Source organism: Sceloporus occidentalis, unplaced genomic scaffold (genome assembly GCF_023333645.1).
Source record: "Sceloporus occidentalis isolate IW3139 unplaced genomic scaffold, rSceOcc1.0.p SCAF_78, whole genome shotgun sequence".
Taxonomy (NCBI): domain Eukaryota; kingdom Metazoa; phylum Chordata; class Lepidosauria; order Squamata; family Phrynosomatidae; genus Sceloporus; species Sceloporus occidentalis.
Window position 1 is genome coordinate 2,888,920 of NW_028317058.1, and position 15,153 is coordinate 2,904,072.

At 40.2% G+C, this 15,153-nt stretch overlaps 1 protein-coding gene across 1 annotated transcript; it reads left to right on the top strand.

Moving 5' to 3' along the window:
* The first annotated feature begins 2,124 nt into the window (after positions 1–2,124).
* On the top strand, positions 2,125–12,119 carry LOC149285521 (dimethyladenosine transferase). Its single transcript, XM_089495254.1, has 12 exons — positions 2,125–2,182; positions 3,708–3,781; positions 4,098–4,184; positions 4,792–4,853; positions 6,640–6,733; positions 6,970–7,019; positions 8,701–8,824; positions 9,295–9,387; positions 9,986–10,050; positions 10,498–10,561; positions 10,756–10,862; positions 12,077–12,119. Exons 1-12 carry the CDS (start codon positions 2,125–2,127, stop codon positions 12,117–12,119), a joined length of 921 nt encoding a protein of 306 aa, XP_089351380.1.
* Positions 12,120–15,153: the final 3,034 nt, after the last annotated feature.

The window sequence follows — 15,153 nt, forward strand, 5'->3', positions numbered from 1 at the left end:
CAACTAACGTTTCCTGTTCAACCTCTGAGGCATCCACATGGCATTTCGTACCTCATGCTCACTACTAGTGAAAGCGAGAGTCAGCAGGATGCAAAGATTTTATTTTTTTTTTAAAATTTTTATTGTTTTGTGATATTGAACGTAAAGACTGAACATCCATAACATCCTCATGCATATTAACCCCTTAATGACCAATGACGTGCCAGGGACGTCACGCAAAAACAGTCAGTTAACGGCCAATGACATGCGAGACATGTCACGGCATTCAATAAGCTTTAATGCCTCGAAGTTGATGGGATAAATTGAATTAGCTGGCTTAAAAAATGTCATGAGGTACACGATTCTATTCAAACGAATTCTATAGCATAGAATTTGAAACCAAGTTCATTTGAACGCCGTCACTTTCCATACAAAACGAACTAACGCAGATTCCATAATATGTCTCCATCAGGGGCGGGCTGGGCCGGGAGGCAATTGCCCCCCAGGCCGCCCGAAATCTAATCTAAACGGCCGCTGGGTGCTGATGCCGCCGGCCGGCGATACTTTTAATACTTTTTTTTAAAATGTAATATGGCAGCGCCGGCCGGCGGCATCATCACCCAGCGGCCGTATGCGATGGCCGCCAAGTGATGGGAGCAGCGTGAGGGGTGAAAGCTCCGCCCCCTTGCACTCACCTTTCACCCCTCACGCTGCTCCCATCACTATGCGGCCATCGGATTGTTGGAAATCTAATCTAAATGGCCGCTGGTTGCTGATGCTGCCGGCCGGCGCTACTTTAATACTTTATTTATTTATTTTTAATATGGCAAGCCGATCCGGCATATTAAATAAATAAAAAAAGGATTAAAGTAGCTCCGGCCGGTGGCATCAGCACCCAGCGGCCGTTTAGATAAGTTTTCCAGCAGTCTGATGGCCGCATAGTGATGGGAGCAGCGTGAGGGGTGAAAGGTGAGTGCGAGGGGGCGGACCCACTTCACTTCACTTGCCCCCCAGGCCTTAGGCTGCCAGCCCTCCCCTGATCTCCATGCCTCAAACACAACCTATATCTTCCTGTTTAGGTAAGGGGGTATTGAAGGGCAACACGTTCTCATTTTAGATATTAGCAGAAAAGTGTGGAAATTTTGTAACAGGTGCAGTTACATAATAATATTTAATTCTAGCACATCCTTACCCATTGTCTTCTTTTGCTACACAATCATTCCATTTAAGCACAACAGACATTTTGCTGTTTTACAATTAAAAATGACACAAAGCACCAATGACAAGGCATACATCGCCAGCATCTTTCTCCATCACAACTTCAATTACGTCATTTTTCTGAATCTAATTTGGAACCTGGGTTAGGGGTCAGAGTCTGCAATCTTGGGTATAACTTCCTCTGTGACCCAGCCGTACTATGTACCTAGAAGATGACAATTTTTTAGCAGCTGAATAAGTGACTGTATGACATCAGCAAAGTGATACAAAACAACCAATTTCTACTTTTATTCCAATTATCTACTTTTTTAAACTTTACAAAATGAAGTATTTGCTATAAAACCCCTATTCACTGATAGCCAGAGCCCTAAGAGTTAAGATGATGTTCAGAGGTGGGTGATGCCGAGTCCTGGACCCCACACAGCACATGGCCGGGCAGCCCAGGGTTACAGGCTCTGCTTAGCCACCGCCTATAATGCCGGATACTGGTAGCCATAGCATGGCCCCTGACACAGCCGCCTGCCGACCGCGCACACCCAGCACTTACCTCCAGTCCCCAGTCGCCAGCAGCAAAGCCCCCGCGCCAGCAGCCTCAGCCACAGCGAGAGGATGAGCTATCGCGTGAGTTGGGACACACCACAAGGCGTGCAGACTTTACCCAGCGTGTAACGAGTCCTCGGTCACGCCAAGGGTCCCGGCCGCTACAAACTCAACGGCACCCACGAACTTACTCTGTCCGAGGCCACGGCGAGACACGCAAAGTCCGCTTCTCTCGGAAATCTCCGGCTTCTTTGCAGACTACAACTCCCGGCACGCACCTGCCAGACACCAACGCGACGGGACTGACGTCAGAAGCCTGCGCCGCTCGCACAGCCCGCACGCTGTTTATGTGGAAGTTGTGTGCTGTGTGCGATTAATATCATAAAGATGCCGAAAGTCAAAGCAGAGAAGAAGAGCCGGCAACACCAGGCAATCCGGAGCCAAGGTATTTCCCATCACAGAGCAATGTCCGCAGGTTAAATACACAGTCTTCAGGAGGCACACGGACACGTTATATAGATCGAAAGGTTAACCCGCGACGTACGGTAGCCCAGCAGCATTCGTATACTGTTATAGATACATTGATTTCGTTTTTGTGTATTGCCGGGTGGAACAATGTGTAGAATTAGTAGGTAACACAAATTAAATGGCATCTCTGAGCGCCCGAGCTACAGGGGCAGTTAGACAGCCGTCATTCCTGAGCCGCAGCGATCAGATTACCCATATGACGGTATATTGGAGTTTCCATTCTGACCTTTTATAGATGGGGGGCCCCCCCACGGATTCCACACCCTGACCTCCTGTATGTAGAATTAATAGATTCTGAGGGCCACAGATAACCTCGTAGAGCTAAAGAGCTAATGTTGAAAATTGGCCTTGCCTCAAAAACGTGGACAGCGAGGAGTCGTTGACTAATTGTGATAAGCGTTATGGAGAATAAGACAGGGACATGAGGTTATTCCTCGTTACCTATGCTAGTGAGGTAAACGATTTAATGGAAATGGGTGCAGAGAATAGGCAACAATTTAGCTTCTAAAACCGCACAACAATTTCACCGACATTACTTATTCGCCACACCGAGGAGTTCAGAAAAGGGCTACCAAAATGGCAAATGGCTTACGTAATGCAAATAATCAGGAAATGCTAAGATGTACGGCTTGGAGGAGAGAATGCGATGTGACGGGACCAAGGACTGATCGAGGTCGGAGTCTCTACATCAGGAAAAATGTGCTGAATGCTCAGCTTCTGTGTCATTTTATAAATAGGGTTATTTAAAAGCTTTTATAACCAAACATTTGCTGATGGCTGCCCTGCGCCTTTGCAGACTTTCTTATTCCACACACAGAAGGTTGTGATCTCCGTATTAATGCTGCAGTTCGGTCTCCGTTCTGCAAACCCCATAGATTGGCATCCAGTTCTATGTATATATAAACTTGGAAAAGTAGTAGATATATTACATATTGTGTCGTAACACAAAAGTTTGGGGTCACTTAGCTGTTTTCATTAGAAAAATTATAACTGTGCTAACATAATTGCAAACGAGGGTTTCTAATGATCATTTCGCCTTTTAAACTTGGATTAGCGAGCACAGGAGGTGATGAGTGATAAAGGGCCTCTGTACGCCTATGAAGATATTCCATTACAAATCAGCCGTTTCCAGCTACAATACTGATTTCTAACATTAACATCTGTGCATTATTTCTGATCCAATTCATGTTATTGTAATAATACAATTTGCTTTTCTTTCAAAAACTAGCACATTCTTAAGTGACCCCAAACTTTTGAAGAGTAGTGCATGTTGTCACAGGCCTCTTACTTACAGTGGGGACATTTTCACCGTTTGTGGAATTCGTGACGCGTGGTTCCGCTCCCTTTCGATGGTTCGAGATGCCGCGTTGTCCTATTACCTATTAGTAATTCATTATTAGAATTCATAATGTTGTTCACTTTTATTTAATCCCAATGTTTAGGGGTTATGTTCAACACTGGAATTGGCCAGCATATATTGAAGAACCCACTAATTGTAAACAGCATAATTGACAAGGTAAATCATTATTATATTCAATCCTTTTGTTCATATTGACCTGCGTTATTGGGATCCATGCTGCCAGTGGAACAGCTGCCGGTTTGGATCCAAAAACATGTCAAGTAGATGTGGAAAAGCTATTGGTTTAAAGCTATCTCTATACCAGGATCCATGCTAAAGCCGAGATGGTTCCCCAGTTATAATTCTATGTGTGTTTCGCTGGGGGATGTGCGTAATATTACTTACATTGGCAGCTGCATGTATGAAATGGATATCCTGTGTGGAGTTTTGTAGCTGGTATGTTTCTGCTTGACATTTAAATGTCTCTTTTCAGGCCGCTATAAGACCTACAGATGTTGTACTGGAAGTTGGTCCTGGAACTGGTAACATGACAATCAAGCTGTTAGAAAAAGCCAAAAAGGTAAACAGCGATTTATGTATACAATGGATGAAAGATACAATACAGCTGAATGAGGAGAATTCAAGTTACTACAATGAAAACTCATTTGCAGTGAAACACAATGTTTCACTGCTCTGTCCCTTCCTTCCAATGTAACTGATAAGTTCTAAATGTATGCATTTTTATGGATCCCTTCTCCTCCTAGTGTTATGGGAACCAGCCTATTATACTTTTATTGTCAAAAATGAAAAATATTAAGGTGATTGCTCAGTTTACATATTATATGTAATGTTGACACCTAAGATGCCCTATAAAAGGTCATCAATAAAACAACATTCGTTCCAAGATGCAGCTCTTGGGTAAGAGAGCTGTCGTGGCGAAAAACATTATAAACAGGTGATCATGCGACATTTCATTTTATAAAGATAATTTATCTTATAGTTGCAGTATTTAGTCATATAGCCCTCTACCTCCTTAGCTATTCATTTCTGGGCATGTTTGGTAAAACCCTTTTTAAAATCATATATATATATATATATATATATATATATAATGGTGCAAATATATTAATATATATTATAATATATTATTCCAAAAATATATAGAAAATTTCCTTTTTATTTCCTAGGTTGTGGCTTGTGAGCTTGATACACGGCTTGTCGCTGAGCTGCAGAAACGAGTACAGGGCTCGTAAGTGTAAATATTACTAAATAATTGTATAAATTAGTGCATGGGGGGTCCGCCATAGAGTGTATTTCCAGTGAATCAGTGTGGGAACTGGAGTTTTTTTCTTCTTTTTGCTTGCCAGATATATATATATTAGTTTTTAAGGATTTGACTTGTGTCTACTCCTAACGATGTTGAGAGCCCAAATCCACCAAAGACATTCAAATATTTTTATAATGTTGCAGCATGAAATTCTTCCTACTTTTCTTTTGCTGGCGTGATGCCAACCTGTATCATCCTATTAGTAGAGCCTCAAAGTTTTAGCTGTCAGATCTGGTCAATCTAACATCTTACAGTTTAGTTTATTAAAAATTGAAATTTGTTTGCTCACTTGAGTTTAGTAAAGCCAGGAAGTTGACAGTTTCCCTGTAAATATACCGTATTTGCTCGATTATAAGACGAGGTTTTTTTCAGAGCAAATGCTCTGAAAAATACCCCTCGTCTTCTAATCGGGGTCGTCTTCTAATCAGACCTCAAATAGAGGTCTGATTAGGAGACTAAGATCCAGATCCCCCCACCGCTGCAGGGGACCTGGATCCTCCTGTCTCACCCCCCCCCCATCATACACACACTTACCGGTGCTTCCTGCTGTACTGCCGGGGCAGCGGGTTGACGTCTACGCGATTCGCGTAGACAACGTCCGCTGCAGCCGGAAGGAGGTGTGGCTAGCAGCGGGGGTTGTCTGCGTCCGTCGCGTAGACCTTCCCCGACTGTCAGAGATCAGAGTTCCCCGCACCGGAACCGCACCGATGCGGGGAACTCTGATCTCTGACAGCCGGGGAAAGTATACGCGACGGACGCATACAAACCCCCCCTGCCAACTCCACCTCCTTCCGGCTGCAGCGGAAGGCGACGTCAACCTGCTGCCCCGGCTGGAAGCACCGGTAAGAGAGGGCTGAGAGGGGAGAGAGGGAAGAGAGGGGTGAGAGGGGGGGGGAGAGAGTGTGTGTGTGTGTGTTAGTTAAATGGGGGTATAGGGTGTGTGTGTGTGTGTGTGTTAAATGGGGGCATAGGGCATTTCTGGAGTGGCGTTAAGGGGGCATTTAATAGAGCACTCTGCCTCCTGAAATGCCTTATACCTCCCTATATGCCACTCTGCCCCATAATATGCCTTTTAACCCCCTAAATGCCAGAGTGGCATATAGGGGTATAAGGCATTTCTGGAGGCAGAGTGCTCTATACAATGCCTTTTAACTCCCTTAATGCCACTCTGCCTCCTGGAATGCCTTATACCTCCCTATATGCCACTCTGCCCCATAATATGCATTTTAACCCCCTAAATGCCAGAATGGGATATAGGGGTATAAGGCATTTCTGGAGGCAGAGTGGCACATAGGGGGTCAAAAGGCATACCATGGGGCACAGTGGCATATAGAGGGTTAAAAGGCATATCATGGGCCACAGTGCCATATTGGTGTGGCAAGCCTGGGGGCAGATGTGCGTAACTGGGGGACAGGTTGGAAAATACAAGGAAATAAAAACAAAAAAAATATTTTTCTCAATCATAGCTTTTATTTAAAAAAATAGTTTACATGAATTAACATTTACTGGTAAAACTTTTTTCCTTTAGGGTCGTCTTATATTCAGGCTTTTTCTTTTTTTCCTAAGTTAATATTCAGATTTTGGGGGGTCGTCTTATAATCAGGGTCGTCTTATAATCGAGCAAATACGGTAGATACAGAACAGTAGCTGATGCTGCCTCTTTGTGATGACCTCTCTTATTAATACAATTTTATTTTTTCCTCCCCAGAGCCGTTGCAAATAAGCTCCAGGTCTTGGTTGGTGATGTGCTGAAGACAGACCTGCCTTTCTTTGACCTCTGTGTGGCTAACTTGCCTTATCAGGTATTTTTCAATTATTAGTATAGTTTGCTCAATATGTAATTAGCTCACTAAGATTTTATTTTCGAGGGAAAATAAGTAATTCGGTATTTAATAATTGGTTTTTATTTCATTTTGACAGAAATGTATGATACAAAAAACACAGTTTTAAAAAAACTACTATAAAAAATTAAAAACAGCAGTTTTTAAAATACTACTATAAAAAATATTAATAATTTTCCTTTTTTTCTTTCTTCAAGATCTCATCTCCCTTTGTCTTCAAGCTGCTCCTCCACAGACCATTTTTTAGGTATGTTATTTTACTATTATTATGGTTGTTGTCATTATCGTTATTTTTGTCGCTGCCATTATAAAGAAGTAATATTTTTTATTTAGACAGGCTGTTGCTTATATTGACCGTTGACTTGTTTTTCTCAGAGAGGGATTTTCCATGACCCAGACGGGGCTCTAGCCTTAGTGCATCCCTTTAGGAATGTTTTAGAAACATAAACAAACTGATTCTGTTCTTTAACCCCTTCAATCCCAGGGGTTTTTGGTACCTCAAGTCCCAGAGCAATTTTGCCATTGTCGGTTCAACGATTATTTTCTTTTCCTGTGAATGGTGTACCCATGTAAACTATATATTATTTTTTCAAGGAGAGATAGAGCTTTCTTTTGATACCATAGTTGGATGATTAGCTGAAAATTTAGAATGAGAAATTTAGTAAAAACTAGCGAAAATTAGAATAAAATACCTATTTTTTTTTTACATTTTCCCTCTGAATCCTCACAAAATTAGGTAAAGTGATGGAAAATCCGCTCCAAGTTTATCAATTCAGGATTCCCTGATTTAAGAAATACCTAATTTATATAGATTTTCCATACTTTCCCAGCACCAGGGAACATACTATAAGGTGTACATTTTTTGTAGAATTTTTATGCTTATGGCTTAACGGGTTTGGGGGTTGTGAACGGGGGCAGGAGGGTTATACTGGGTAGATGTTATGCTAGGGCAATGGGATGTAAGGTTTTTACATTTTTTTTTTATATATATTTTTTCATTTTTTTTATTTATTTTTGGGTTTTTTTGTATTTTTTATATATATATATATATTTTTTTTAAATGGTTAGAGGTCCTCTTAGGGACCTCCTGAACATGTTATTAATGCCAGTGATGTCACAATGACATCATGTAGCTCACTTTATTATTTTTTATATTATTATTTTAATGATTTTTTATTATTATTTTTCAAATGAATAACCTTTTCTTTGGGGGTTTTTTCTCTTTCAGGATGGGAGGGGGATGAGAGACATGGTTTCTCACTCCCCTCCCCGCGATCCCCCTGCACCTGATGTAACAGCTTCTGGTATGAAAGCCGGAAAGCTGTTACATTTTAAACTGTGCGATCGGGCATTCCCTTCCGGGTTGCTGATGTAACCCGGACGTTCATCGGATGAGGCACAGACGCTGCGATCTCTATGCACGTCTGTGAGGACCTGCATAGAGATCACAGTGTGATCGGTGCAGGGGGATCGCGGGGAGGGGAGTGAGAAACCATGTCTCTCATCCCCCTCCCATCCTGAAAGAGAAAAAACCCCCAAAGAAAAGGTTATTCATTTGAAAAATAATAATAAAAAATCATTAAAATAATAATATTTCATGTCAGGGGGTAGTCCAGGCTGTCAAACGACGTCCCTGACGCTGCAAGAAGGGCTGGATGTACCGGTATGTCCATAGGGGATTGAAGGGGTTAAAATGATGTGCTCTGTGCAGGAAAACATCAATAAACAGAACTGTTTCCTACAAAAGCTACTAAGTGACGCTGGAAATGCTCACACTGCCCATATTTAAAGCTTAAAGTTATGCAGATAAAACTAAGCATTTCTCAGATCCATGTTGGATAATGATTTTTGGTGTCCTGTTGTTTTTATTTTAAATTAAAATCTATTTTTGTAAATGTCCCAATTCTCCTTGTACGTCAAACATCAAGGTGCGCGGTATTGATGTTCCAGAGAGAGTTTGCTATGCGTCTTGTGGCCAAGCCTGGAGATAAGCTGTACTGCAGACTTTCCATCAACACCCAGCTACTGGCTCGCGTGGACCATCTCATGAAAGTAAGTGTGTGTGTGTGTGTGTGTGTGTGTGTCTATCTATCTATATGTACACATACGCAGGAGCCTAGGCCTCTTATCCTTCTCTGTCTTAATGGTTAAATGGCGTGAGGTTCAAACCCCCTCTCCCTATTATTTCCAGAAGCTCCTGTGTCCGTTCCAGATGACCTTAACTTTATGATATACTACTCCCCAGCATAAACCTTCACAGCATGTTTATCACAAAGTTAAACCCTAATGAGCCAAATACCTTTGCAAGCTTTTTGTAGGCTATTTTCATAGTATTTATATTGGCCACATTCGTTATCCAGTCATATCCATGCTCTGTGCTTCACTCTTTAATCTATTTATTATCATGCTTTATGATTTGTTAGTCCCTGTATCATTGTGGAGATAAAAATATTCTGTCTGTTCTGTCTGAAATGCTGATATTACTCTTGTAACGTATCTCTCTTTGCAATGCTGATGGACAGGTTGGGAAGAACAATTTTAGACCTCCTCCGAAAGTGGAGTCCAGTGTTGTCCGGATAGAACCCAAGAATCCCCCCCCACCTATTAACTTCCAGGTAAGGCTGCAAAAGGGTTTATTATAAGGACATTTTGCTGCTTACAAATCAATTTGGGGGGTTCTCAATGTATTTTGTGCCATGAAATGATCTTGCATGAATGTGACTCTTCAGGACGAATGACCTATATACAAGTCACAATTTTTAACATCTGCTAATTTGTATAAATATCATGCTGCTAAATGGGCAGCTTGGTTATTTTGGTTTGTCTTATATACAATATATATACAGGAAAAAAGGTGTAAAACTTAAATTTCAGGGATTCTGTTCAGAATTCAGATAGATTTAAAGGACTCCTATGGATTTCTTACATTTGATCACCTTTGGAGCAGTTTACAACATACAGAAAAAATGCATATTAAAGTACTCTGTGAGTAACCCTGACTCTACGGGTACTTTAATAAGCCTTCTTCCAAAACATAAATATATCTAAAACACTTTCCAGACACAGAATCTGCAGCCTTTCTTCCGTGATCTGAAATTTCTTGCCACTGATTGGCTGATCACCAGATCACTAGCAGAATCTATCCCCTGGTTAGTGAACGGAGACTATATGTATAATATATACCGATGATATTGTAAATGTCTGTTATTCCAGGAGTGGGATGGTTTGGTTCGAATTGCTTTTGTCAGGAAAAACAAAACTCTCTCTGCAGCATTTAAGTAAGTAATCACTTTTTTTTTTGTTAAACCAATAACCCTTTCTTCCACAGAAAATAGTATATTCCAAATAAATTCCTGTTAATAGAACATTGTTTTACATCTTTTTCTCGCAAAAAGAACAATCATTTCTACAGCATCCTGTGTTTTTAGATAGATATGTGCACACCTGTCCCATCTTGTTTTATGTTATCCACAAAAGCTAGATGGAAATAGGAACATATTAATTGCACTACATATTTTGCATTATAAATTAATTACCATTAGGCAAGCATGCCTCTAGTTCAGCAAAGTAAGTTGCAGCTTACGCAGAAACTTCAGCTCTGCTGAGTGTACTTGCATAGCACACGGGAATCATGGGCATGTAATGCCGTCTCCCCAAATATCAGGACTTAAATTGCTTACGTAGCATAGACTGACTGCACCCGCTGATGTGCTTTTATATTTCAGATCCAGTGCCGTACAAGAACTTCTTGAGAAGAACTACAGAATACATTGTTCTCTACACAGTATTGTAAGTAAATATTAATTTCATAAAATGTCTTTGATTATTTTAAATTTAAACAATGCAAATATATTTGAAGCTCACATGCCAGAATTTTTAGAGTATAGCAGGATTCCATTTGATGTGAATAGCTTACCAATTACACTCAGTTATTAGGAAGAAAAAGTATTAAACCGGAAATAATTGTTCTTGTTTTAATGCAGGCAATTCCAGAAAATTTCAGTATAGCTGAAAAAATAGAAAATATCCTTCAAGAAACTGGATTTAATGAAAAACGCGCCCGATCTATGGACATAGATGATTTCATTAGGTAATTCACTGTTAATAGAATGTGTATTTGGTCCACAGGTCTACGCAGCCTGGCGAGTCTGTCCTTTTCAGTGGGATCTCTGTGCTTTTCTAAACAGATAAGATTATATTTAAACATGTGCAAAGGAATATTGGTGGACCACTGATTTTCAAACTGGTTATACTGGGATCGTTTAAAATTGTAGACCCCAAAAAGATGCCTGTTTAAATACAGAGGACAAATATTCCAAGAAATAAAGGGAGTAACTCCAACATGGGACTGCAGAAACCTAATCAAAAAATTAAGAGGCCTTAATTAAGAAGAACAGAGCCCCAGCTGACACAAGTCTAAATGCTCCTAGCAAAATAGGTTATATACATTCCATAAATATTGTTTTATATAGCACAATCATCTTCTGCAGCAATGTACAATGAGTAAACAGGATAAGTAGTGCATCACATAATTTTATTTACAGACACGAGGGGTAAGGAGGGCCCAGCTCAAACGAGATTACAATCAAGAGGGTAAATACTTGTCATGGGTTGTATGATTATGCAATTGCAAACCAACATACTAACTGTAAAAAAACAAACAAAAAAAACCAATGGATGACTTAGTTATTGAATCAGAAGATGTACTTCGTTTTTACACATGGCTTCTTCATTTTGGCTTTATCTTTGTTGTATAAATCATGACATGCTGTAATATGCCATATTGTTTTGTTCATCTGTGGTTGTATTTGCCTAATTTTTAGATCTGCTAAGGAACAGATGATTATCTCCTGATATGTGAAACAATACAATTCGGAGGATCTAATTTCTTTTTCACATGACTATGTCCATAATGTATACTGAGGCTTTTATAAAATCAATACAATTGATTGTATTTTTTTGTGAACTCGGCTAGCTTGGGAAAATCGTACAAAGAAATGTGGAGGTGGAGTTAAAAATATTTTTTTTTAATATGGATATTTATATTCATGCTAAATGTTAGACTATATATATTAAAGCGGTATTAAAAGAAAGCCCTCTCTGTCCTTGAGAAAACAATATATAATTTTGTGTGGATACACTAAAGATGAAAAAGCAGAATCATGGTTCAATTTATGGTATAAAAGTGAAGTCCAGGATTTAGTAAAAGTGGGTGTTATTGCATGCTAGATGTTGGTTATAATTTGTTCTTTACCCTGCATTTAAACAGTCATTAAATATTCATTTATATCTTTTTATTTCTAGCCTTCTTCATGGATTTAATTCTGAAGGAATTCACTTCTCGTAGAGATTTATTTATCCTGTTTTACTGCAGAAGGTTAAAGAAGACTCTTTACAAATGGAACAGTCATAAATGTTTGCCAGAAATGGACAGATCTACACCAAAACAAATGGCATTGTTTGAAGTGGTTTTGATTGCAATATGTATAAAAAAAAATATTTGTATAGTTTAATTTGTGTTCTATGCAATAAAGCAGGAACAAGTCAAATTTTTATTTCATTCTGGTGGATTTTTATATTTCAAAGACATTGGTTGTCTTAGACTCCATTATAAATAAATACCGGTGGGGGTTGTGGGTCCCCCCCCCATAGAAATGTTTAATTGCCCAATCGCAAACCCACAATTTGCCTGAATTATTATTAGTTAACACTGTTTGCACATTGTAACCAGACAGATTCATTTTATAAATATACACCCATGCAAACATCTTCAAATCTAACACTTGAAATATCCCAAGAAGCGATTAAGCAACCCCTTAAAATTGCACAGGAGACATGCTTGCCTTTGCAATATGGTCACTTCTCCAGTAGGTGGCAGTGTAACCCTTTCATTTTCAGTTCAAAGTGAATACAAGATCCATCCAATTTTTTGATGCAGTCTCACCTTTGACTCTGTGCTAGCCCAACCTATTGTACAACATGTCTCTGAATTTCAACCGCTTCTCCAAGGTAACTCCAAGGTAACTCTATAACAGGCCAAAGGGACATATCCTTGTTCACTTCTTGACAGAATTAGGGGTACATTATGGTCTCTGTATACCCAGAGACTTCCCCCCCCCCTCAAAAAAGTTTTATCACTCATATGGCTCCCTTAACCTTAGTGTTTCCAGGTCATAAATATTGACAATTTTTACGCCAAATTAAACAGATTTTGTATTACTGCTAGTTGATATTTCTTATAAAAATGGTGAGACGGATAAGCTTTATTTTCTTTTTCGACCACAAGCCATTAAATAGTAAACAGAAAAGGTGAGGTCTATAATGCCAGATAATAAATCAAAATGAAGGTGGTACCACGCATTGGGTAACTGTGTTAAACCATTTACAAAAAACACCACAGAACATACTTTTCACAATAATGCACCAGCAACCTAACGTTAGCGCTAGCAGATTGGCTGGCCGCAGCCAGTTTTTGGCTTTCAGCACTTGTCAATAGCCCAGCCCTTTAGTGATTAAGATTTTAAAAACCTGATTTAATTAGACTCAGAGTAAATTAGTAATTTACTAATTGGGTAATTTTATTTTTGTATAAATCAAAAACTAGTATTTATGCCCATCATTTCTTGCCTCTTTCTTCCCTACTCTTAAGTCTTAACCTTTTCTTTTCCCTCTCAACTTTCTTCTGTCGCTTCCCCTTAAATTGACTCCATCTCTCTCTCCCAATCTGTTCCTTCCTCAATTCCGTGGATTTACCCTGCTGGTGTAAAGAGGGGGACAGCTCAGAGTAGGAGGTATGCTAGAGTGAGCAGGTCCCAGCAGAGAGGGCAGGAAGGAGGATCAGAGGACAGTTGGACAGGGCAGATAGAGGCAGCATAGGGGCAGAGAGGACAACATTTGTCCTTGTGGGAATTTAAACTGAGCAGGACAGGTGCCAATGAGCATGTGCACTCTTATTAGACCTCCAGCAGTAGACAATTCACACGTGACAAGCCTTATACATCACTTCCAGGTTCTCTTGTCTATAAGGACTCCAGCTGCGGACTATTTAGAGAGGCTTCTTAGACAGTCCTACACATCGTGGCGGCGTGTAAGATGCTCGCAGGAACAGCGTACACTGAGCAGCACAACCAAGTAGCTGGCATTGTGTACAGGAACGTCTGCATGGAGTAAGGGGTCTAAATGGGAGATTCCACAGAAGGTTGTGGAGAATAGCAGGGATAAGATCCTGTGAGGCTTCCAGATCCAGAGGGACAAGCAGGTACTGGCAAGACATCCTGGTGGTAGAAAAGGACCAGAAGACAGCAGTGGTAATAGATGAAGCCGTGCCAAGTGACGGCAACATCAGCAAGGAGTATGAGAAACTGGAGAAGTACCAGGGCCTGAAAGAACTAAATGAGGCCAAAGTGGTCCCAGTGGTCATAGGAGTACTCAGGGCTGTGACACCAAAGCTGGGAGAGTGGCTCCAATAGATTCTAGGAATGACATTAGAACAGAAGAGTGCAGTGCTAGGAACAGCTAAGATACTGTGCAGAACCCCGAAACTCCCAGGCCTCTGGTAGAGGACCCGAGGAAGACTCATACCACCCACATAGCAGTAAGAAGGGGAGATATATATATATATATATATATATATATATGTAGTTGATGTATTTGTGAAATGTGTTGCATTTGTCTGATGTTACTTATATCATAGAATAGAGCCAACAGATCTATTTAGAAACCAGTAAGGTATGTAGTGGCAGAGATCAATATAAAACTTTTACACATTATCAAGGGCCAACACCAGCAAGATTTTCCAGCAAGAGCTGCTGAACTGGTCCTGTGTAATGCATAATTCAGTTGGTAGGGAGACTGAAGACATTGCAGTGATTTAATTTAACATTATACAGCAGCAACAAAGGCTCTCCTACAGCCGAAGCTCACCGTCTAGTGACTTGAAGGAGCGGGAACCACAATCCCCTGCAAACTCTCCCTTTAGTCAATAGTTGTCATTTTAAAGTTTAACACCTGAAAAGCAATGGCTACTTGTCTCAATGTATTTGTCCAAATCTGTCCCAAAAAAAGATCACACACTTCTGATTAAAAGCAATATCCCCGCATCATAAGTTATTGACATACCATTAAATAGTAATCCGGACGCTACCAAAAGTGTTTACAACAAACGGACACACAAGCTTCACCAAACATATCAACGTAGCTCTGTTTATTGTTAACTCGTTTGCTAAAAGCATAAAGTTAACAGATCCAGCATAAGGCAGCAAATATAGTTCAGTTGTCATCCTTGGTATTTTTCACCTAACAGATAAAACGTGGCATAATGTCAGACTTCTCACATGTACTCCAAAGGTATCTTTCTTGGATTGACACATAAGAAAACATTG

Excerpts from the sequence above, each read along its gene's own strand:
- LOC149285521 (XM_089495254.1), top strand. The coding sequence starts at position 2,125 with ATGCCGAAAGTCAAAGCAGAGAAGAAGAGCCGGCAACACCAGGCAATC. Across the intron at positions 6,734-6,969 it reads TGGCTAACTTGCCTTATCAG|ATCTCATCTCCCTTTGTCTT; the intron begins GTATTTTTCAAT and ends TCTTTCTTCAAG. Across the intron at positions 10,562-10,755 it reads ATTGTTCTCTACACAGTATT|GCAATTCCAGAAAATTTCAG; the intron begins GTAAGTAAATAT and ends GTTTTAATGCAG.